The sequence below is a fragment of the Furipterus horrens genome, unplaced genomic scaffold (assembly GCF_987537825.1).
Source record: "Furipterus horrens unplaced genomic scaffold, mFurHor1.1.pri manual_scaffold_5, whole genome shotgun sequence".
NCBI classification, from domain to species: domain Eukaryota; kingdom Metazoa; phylum Chordata; class Mammalia; order Chiroptera; family Furipteridae; genus Furipterus; species Furipterus horrens.
The window spans coordinates 128,309,534-128,318,146 of record NW_028327175.1 but is presented as its reverse complement, the minus strand read 5'-3'; the positions used below and the strand labels follow the sequence as shown (position 1 = coordinate 128,318,146).

The 8,613-nt window shown below is 39.2% G+C and overlaps 1 protein-coding gene across 2 annotated transcripts in view; it reads left to right on the top strand.

Annotated features, from left to right (window-relative positions):
• The first annotated feature begins 6,274 nt into the window (after positions 1-6,274).
• The window catches only part of OTOA (otoancorin), an 82,151-nt gene continuing 79,812 nt past the window's right edge, over positions 6,275-8,613 (top strand). For both annotated transcript variants that reach the window (XM_090279219.1, XM_090279218.1), the window contains exons 1-5: positions 6,275-6,365; positions 6,699-6,727; positions 6,820-6,850; positions 6,968-6,995; positions 8,447-8,534. In XM_090279219.1, the coding sequence (XP_090135345.1) occupies positions 6,275-6,365; positions 6,699-6,727; positions 6,820-6,850; positions 6,968-6,995; positions 8,447-8,534 (267 nt within the window). The remainder of the gene's footprint in view (positions 6,366-6,698; positions 6,728-6,819; positions 6,851-6,967; positions 6,996-8,446; positions 8,535-8,613) is intronic.

Below are 8,613 nucleotides of genomic sequence, written 5' to 3'. Positions count from 1 at the left end.
CTTTTCATCCTGTTGATGTTTTCTTTTGCCAAGCAGAAAATCTTTAGTTTGATGTAGTCCCATTTGTTTATTCTTTCTTTTATATTCTGGTGTATGGTATAAGTTGGTGGTCTAGTTTCATTTTTTTGATGTCTCTGTCCAGTTCTCCCAACACCATTTGTTGAAGAGACTCTTTTCACTCCATTTATGTTTCTTCCCCCTTTGTCAAATATTAGTTGACCATAGAGGCCTGGGTTTATTTCTGGGCTCTATTCTGTTCCATTGATCTATATGTCTGTTCTTATGCCAGTACCAGGCTGTTTTGATTACTGTGGGCTTGTAGTATAGTTTGATATCAGGTATTGTGATTTGTCCTACTGTGATCTTCTGTCTCAAGATTGCTGTTGGTATTTGGGGTCTTTTTTGGTTCCATATAAGTTTTTGAAGTATTTGTTCTAGGTCCATGAAATATGTCATTAGTATTTTAATAGGGATTGCATTGAATCTATAAATTGCTTTGGGCAATATGGACATTTTAATGATGTTGATTCTTCCTATACATGAACATGGTATATGCTTCCATTTATTTGTATCTTCCTTAATTTCTTTCTTCAGTGTTATGTAGTTTTCCAAGTAAAGGTCTTTTACCACCTTGGTTAAGTTTCAAATTCACTTATTATGTCGAGTAGATTTTTTGTGGAGTCTATAGGATTTTCTATGTACCCTATCATGTCATCTGCAAATAATGACATTTTTACTTCCTCTTTGCCAATTTGGATGTCTTTTATTTCTTTTCCTTCCATGATTGTTGTGCCTAGAACTTCCAAGACTATGTTGAATAGAAGTGGAGAGAGTGGACATCCTTGTCTTGTTCCTGATCTCAGGGGGAATGCTCTCAGTTTTTGTTCATTGAGTATGATCTTGGCTTTAGGTTTCTCATACATAGTCTTTATTATGTTGAGGTATGCTCCCTCTATTTCCATTTTGCTGAGTGTTTTCATCATAAATGGATGTTGTACATTATCAAATGCATTTTCTGCATCTATTGATATAATCATGTGATTTTTATCTTTCATTTTATGTGGTGTATTACGTTTATTGATTTGCAAATATCAAGCCAATCTTGCATCCTTGGATGAATCCCACCTGACCGTGGTGTATGATCTTTTTAATATGTTGCTGAATTCAGTTTGCCAATATTTTGTTGAGGATTTTAGCATCTATGTTCTTCAGTGATATTGGCCTGTACTTTTCTGTCTGTGTTGTGTCTTGATCTAGTTTTAAAATTAGGGTAATACTGGCTTCATAGAAAGAGGTTTGGATTTTTTCCTCTTCTTGGATTTTTCGGAATAGTTTGAGGAGGATAGGAGTTAGTTCTTCCGTAAATGTTTTGTAGAATTTGCCTGTGAAGCCATCCGGTCCAGGGCTTTTGTGTGCAGGGAGATTTTTGATTACTGTTTCAATTTCCTTCTTTGTTATTGGTCTGTTGAGACTTTCCACTTCTTCTTGATTCAGTTTTGGAAGGTTGTATGTTTCTAGAAATTTGTCCATTTCTTCTAGATTGTCAAATTTCTTGCCATACAGTTGTCTGTAGTAATTTCTAACTATCATTTGTATTTCTGTGGTATCAGTCATGATTTCTGCTCTTTCATTTCTGATTTTGTTTATTTGGGTCTTCTCTCTTTTTTTCTTGATGAGCCTGGCTAGAGACTTGTCGATTTTGTTTATTTTTTCAAAGAACCAGCTCCTAGTTTTGTTGATCTTTTGGATTGTTTGTTTAGTCTCTATGTCATTTAGTTCTGCTCTGATCTTGATGATTTCGTTCCTTCTTCTTGACGTAGGCTTTGTTTGTTGTTGTTATTCTAGTTCTTGTAGCCGTAGGGTTAGATTTTTTATTTGAGATTCTTCTATCCTTTTCAGATATGCCTGTGTTGCTATGAACTTCCCTCTCAGGACTGCTTTTCCTGTGTCCCTCGGGTTTTGGGCTCTTGTGTGCTCATTATCATTAGTTTCTAGAAATTTCTTGATTTCTTCTTTGATGTCATTGTTAACCCATTCATTATTTAATAGCATGTTATTCAATCCCCATGAGGTTGGGTGTCTGATTTTTTTCTCTGAGGTTGATTTTTAGTTTCAAGGCATTGTGGTCTGAAAAGATGCTTGATATGATTTAAACTTTCTTGAATTTGTTGAGGCTTATTTTGTGTCCTATCATGTGGTCTATCTTTGAAAATGTCCCATGTGCATTTGAAAAGAATGTATATTTTGCTTCTTTGGGATGGAAAGTTCTATATATATCAGTTAGGTCCATGTGGTTTAGTGTGTTGTTCAATGCCTGTATATCCTTGGTGTTTCTTTGCTTTGATGCTCTGTCTATTGTTGATAATGGAGTGTTGAAGTCCCCTGCTATGAGTGTGCTGTTGTTGATATCCTTCTTGTGGTCTTCTTGTATTTGCTTTATATATTTGGGTGCTCCTATGTTGGGTGTATATATGTTTATCAGTGTTATATCTTCTTGATGGATTGTTCCTTTAAGTATTTATGAATTGTCCTTCTTTGTCTCTTTTTATTGCCCTTGCTTTGAAATCTGTTTTGTCTGATATGAGGACTGCTACCCTGGCTTTTTTTTCCGGTCTGTTTGCTTGGAATATTTTTTTATATCCCTTTACTTTCAGTCTGTGTAAATCTTTTGTTTTGAGGTGTGTTTCTTGTAGACAGCAAATATGTGGGTCCTGTTTTCTTATCCATTCCATTACCCTATGTCTTTTAATTGGAGCATTTAATCCATTTACATTTAAGGTTATTTTTGACGTGTATTTATTCATTTCCCTTTGTACCTCTGTTCCTCTCCTCTTTTTTTTTTTCTTCTTTTTTCTTAGAACACTCCCTTTAGCATCTCTTGCAATGCTTGTTTGCTGGAGATGTATTCTTTTAGTCTTCCTTTGTCTGAGAAACTCCTTATTTCACCTTCTATTTTGAATTAGAGCCTTGCTGGGTAGAGTATTCTTGGTTGTAGGCCTTTGTTTTTCATTGCTTGAAATATTTTCAACCATTCCTTTCTGGCTTGTAATGTTTCTCTTGAGAAATCTGATGATAGCCTTATCGGAGCTCCCTTGTATGTTATTTGCTGTTTTTCTCTTGCTTCTTTTAGGATTCTCTCTTTGTCTTGGAATGTTGCCATTTTAATTATGATGTGCCTTGGAGTGGGTTTTTGGGAGTTCCTCTTCATTGGAACTCTCTGTGCTTCCTGAACTTTATAACTTTTTCTCTCATCAGGTTGGGAAAATTTTCTGTCACTCTTTCTCCTATCAGTTTTTCAATTCCATGCTCCTTTTCTTCTCCCTCTCTAATTCCGATGATCCTGATATTATTACTTCTCATGATATCCTGTAATTCCCTTACATCTTGTTCATATTTTTTCAATCTTTTTTCATTTTGCTGTATTGTCTGGGAGTTTTTCTCTACATTATCTTCTAAGTCACTAATCCGATCTTCTGTTTCGTTTTGTCTGCTTTTGACTGATTCTACTGTGTTTTTCAGTTCAGAGATTGAATTCTTCATTTCTTCCTGGTTCTTGTTAATAGTTTCTATGTCTTTTTTTTTTTTTTTTTTTTTTTATGCTGGTGTATTTCTCTGCAAGTTCCCTGTAATTTTCTTGGAGCTGCGGGTAACTTCCTTGGAGGTTGTCATAGTTTTTTTTAAGGTTGTCGAGTATATTAAGCTTCTTCACCATCATTGTTTTGAATTCCATGTCTGACATTTGGGCTATGTCTATTTCATCTACCTCTCTTTGTGAGGATTCCTCTTTTCTTTTCATTGAGGGGTTATTTTTGCATCTTACCATGTTGGATTCTTCTTGTTTTTATTTATTTATTTATTTATTTATTTATTTATGGATCGTCTGCTTTGACTTCCCACCTTTGTCATGTGAGATTCTTTATGGGAGATCTGGAGGTTTTAGTGGTGCATTCTCTTTGATCTCCTGAGCCTGATGTTCTTTGGTTATCCTTTATGTCGTTTGTTTATGCTGTCTGGTTATATTTCAGATATTCTTTGGTAGGATCTTCCTTCTGACTAGTTGATTGAGAGTCACTCTATCCACTTTCTCTTGAGTTCTTTTGTGGAGATGCTGTTAAAAACATAAACACACAGCCCAGGCAGAAGACCCACACCCTCAAAAATATCCCCCACCCTCTATCCTGCTATCATCAGCTAACGAGCCAGTATTAATATAAATGTAAAGAGATTAGAGCTTTTATACTATTAGAAGAATAGATAAGAGTTGTTTTTAGGGAGGAAAAATATGATTTTTGATAGAAGGGATGATAGATTAATAATAGTTGAGACTATGCAAGCCAGTAGGTAATATTTACATTGTATGTTAATAAAAATAGAAGAAAAGGATGTAAAAATGCAGAATATAGTAAGAAAGTGGGATTGTATTGTATTGGGTTTATATAGTAATTACATTCTATTATTTAGAGTGATAGGGGGGCTAAACTAGACACACAAACAGATAAACAACGATTAAAGAGAAAGGATGAGAAGGAGAGGTTATATGAAACGCTTTAGAGATATAATTTGTTTTTCTTTTCTTTTTTCTTCCCCTACTCTCCTTTCCTCCTTTTTCCTTTTTTTAAGGAAGGGGGGAAAAAAAAGAGAAAGAAAAAGAAAAAAGAAGATAGAAAGAAAAAAGAAAGAAAAAGAGTAAAAAAGAAAAAAAATAACATAAAAAGGAATGTTTTTACTCAGGTCAGCCTTGGTGTGTCGGCTTCTTTTTCTGCGTTCCACAGCTGGTCTAGTGTGGCGGTTCAGAGGTTCTTGTTCCTTGCAGCAATGTTGTGCGCCCGCGGTGGCTGGCACGGCGCGTTCCCTTGCTGCCCGCTGGAGCCAGCTGTGGTGTCCTTGCGCGCGAGCCCCTGCAACCGCAGTGCTGCCTGAGAGCTTGCCCACGATTGGCGCCTATTGTCCCCGGGCTGAGGTGTTTTCGCGCTCGCGTGCCTGTGCCCTTAGTCCCGCTGAGCCGAGCTCTGGGAGTTGGTCTCTCTCCTCTTAGGGCGGGGCCCCGGACACTTGTGTGCAGTGCAAGTGAGCGTCTGTGAGTCGCTGCCGCCTGCTGTTCCCGTGCCGCAGTCGCCCGCCTTCCCTCACCCGTCTGGGCGGGCACAAACAGAGCCTGCGCCAGTGGTCTGCTTTCCGGCCTGGGGCCCGGCACCCACGGGAGCTGTCTAGGGGTGTCTGTGCATGGTCCTCTGCATGTTCAATGGGCCCTCCCTGTGCCCGTTGGGGCACTGATCTTATGTCCGTTGGGGAGTGTCCGAGGGGCACCTGGACTCACGGCCCCGCACACCTGGGCCAGTGAATGAGGGCACTTCCTATGTGCGCCCCCACGACCCAAGGGTAGGGTTGGGGAGTGGATGAGCACGCCTCTGTGCCTGCGCTCCTCAAGAACGGCCTACCACCCCCAAACTTTCCTACCTTCTCCACCGTCCACTAGAGAAAAATATAAAGGAGAATTATGTTCTCACTTGCCCGGCAGCACGCTGTCTCCTGTCCTTCAGCGCCAATGCCACTTGGTCGAGTCCGGTCTCTGCCAGCAGGCAGAGATCCGCTCTCCTCCTGACTCCTCTCCCGGGTAGCCTGTGGTCACCAAAAAGCCTTTGTGTACTTCCAGCCGCAGCTTGGGCAGCCGCCCCAGTCAGGAATCCCATCTCGTCCCTTTTTCCTCCGCTATCCTCACTAAACAGGTTGTTCCCAGATGGATTTTCTCTAATCCAGCAGTGCCAAGGCTCGACTCCTGCCAGTGTCCACCTGCTCACTGAGATGTTCTGTCTGTAATTAGCCCAAACTGCAGATGGGTCTTGGGAGCCTGAAAGTGCAGCCTCCCCTCACTCCTCCGCCATCTTCCCGAGTCCTGTAATTTTTAAATGAAGTTTAAGTTTATATCTTTTCTCCATTTCCACCCATTGGCTTATCTTCTTACTGAATTGCAAGAGTTCTTATTGGATTCTGGATATAAATCCTTTGTCAGACATAACAGAGTTTATGCTTTTAAGCACTCCTCTTTGCTTGATTGAGGGGAATGGAAGAGAGAGTAAGAATTTAAATAGGAGAAAGATGATTGTGTCTTAGATCAGGATAGGGATTTAGATGGAGCAAAGTAGATGGGATTTAAAATTATTTTAAAAGAATCGCTAGGGATTCTGGGTCTATTTGTCTTTCCCTTCTAAATGTTCTCAAATATATTTAAGAAATCAACTTGAACTATTGCTATGCTTGAATTAACCGCAGGAGGATGTCTCAGGAACCTAGGACATATACTTTTCTCCTGTTCCTTTTTCTGAGCCATGGAGCATCAAGTCTCAGAGTTCCGAATTCCAGGCAAGGTAAGTCTCAAGAGAGGAAAAGTCTGTCATGGTTTTTACACATCTTAGAGGATGGAATGGGGATGTATCAATTTAGGTGCATGATGCTGTAAAGTATTTTGGAGAGTGTATGTATCCACATGTGCATGTGTGAGCACATGAATGTAGGATTTTCACAATTCTTCTAAAAGGTTTTTAAACCAAGGTTTTCTCACACTGGGCATATATAGGTGCAGGTATAATTAAAACCCACTAAAATTTTTCTTCATGGCTTACTTTTTAGGGGGTATCTTTTTCTAACCCACATTTGTATCTTTAAAGGTCACGCAATTCAATTCATTGGCTTTCTTACAGATTTGCATCCATTGTTGCAAAAAATGGCAGTGAGTATTCAATTTTTTAAAAATCCAAACCTCCTCTACCTGAAGAGCCAATTTTTGAATGTTATACTTGATGTTTTCTCTTTGCCTTTTAGGAAGAAATAATAGATGGAAACTATCTGAATGGTAATGTCCCCACTCTGTACCTACTTGCTGCTTCTAAAAATTTCACACCAAATGTGACTGTGATCTTTCTGGAGTGATTCCTTTTTAAACTGTCATTTCATTTTATTCCCATTGTAGCATTACTGGATTTCCTACAGTTTCAAAGGTAACTGGCCCTACAGGGGAGGGGATGGCTTGGAAGAGATTTTTAATAAAAATTCTTAATGAAAGTCTCTTAATTGTAGAAAGTAATACATGATTACACAAAAATGTCAACCAAAGCACAAGTGTTGCTGTTTTATTTTTAAGTAGACCCATTTGTTCCACAAACTTTTATTCTTCTCTGCTCTAGTGTAGGAGCTAACATTTACGGAGTGTTTACTGTGCATGCATAGAAACACAGCTAATCCTCATAGGCACCTTGGGGTCAGTCTTATTGTTATCCAATTAGACAGAACGATGACAGTGAGGCCCAGGAGGGTGAATAAAGGTCACATAGCTGGGAAGTGGTGACATTGTTGTGTGTATCCAGTGGCCTGGCTCTGAGATCAGTTGCCTTCCCCTGTTGTTATTATGTACTGCAGGTGGGCTGGGGTTAGATACCAGGGCATGAGGCAGGGCCCCTGGTGGAAAGACAGATGTTAGAAGATGATTCTAATATGATGAATATTCTGAAGGAGAAGAAATGGAGGCCTTGGGCCTCATGGCAGGGGTGCTAATTATGCTAAAGTGGTAGGTCCCCATAAAAACTCCTCTCCCTAAAATAATTCCAGTTGGATAGTTTTGGATATACACTTTCAGGCTAAATATTTATTCATTCATCTACTTATAACAAAAATGGTATTATAAAAGGCCTTCTAATGGCTTACAGCATGAGGGTTTATCTATTATCAGTTATTCTACTATATCTGGAAACAAATGTCTGATTCATTTCTTTTTTATTAATGAGTGGTATTCCACTGAATGGATGTGCGGTATTTGTTGAACCTTTCACCTGTTGTTAGATGTTTGATCTGTTTCCAGCTTTTGGCTATTATGAATCAAACTGCATTTTCTATGTGTTGGGCACTGTTTTAAGCACATATTATATATGTGAACAAATTGAATCCTCAAAATTGTTAGCTATATAACATAGAAAGCAAAACCAAGGCACAGGATGGCTCAATAAATTGCCTAAGGCCACACAATTAATTGATTGAGCCAGCATTCAAATCCAGGTTTTGACCCCATGCTTTTCACAATGCTATTCCAGCCTCTCATTTTTAAACTTAGTTTAGTAAGGACACCTTTCTAAGTTCATCTATTTGATTGTAGTTGATTTAAATGGATTGTTATAGGAAGTAGAATATTGCACACAACTCAGAGATTGATAGTTGTTCTTAGGAGAATGGGATCCAGGTGGGTTCCTAGAATTGGAAACATTCCTTGCTTCCTATCAATTGTGCCAGGTTAACAAGCCTCTACCTCCACATACAAAGTTTCTAGCATCTCCAGCCCCAATCCCACCATCTTCTGTGAACTCTGGTCCCCTGGTCACTGAGCTAGTAGAAGAACTGTCATAAGAGAACTGTCATAAGGGAACTGTCATCATGACTTCCCACCTGTCTTTGATTTAAGCTCTCATGTATGGACATCAGACCTGTCCCACAGAGTCCTGGCCTACCTGAATTCACGGAATGTTGCCTTCACCATCTCCAGCCTGCAGGTATGTACCTGACACCCATCTGTTTATGTTCCCTTCTCAGTGCTCAGGGATTGCAAACTCAGGCCAAGTAATTTGGAGA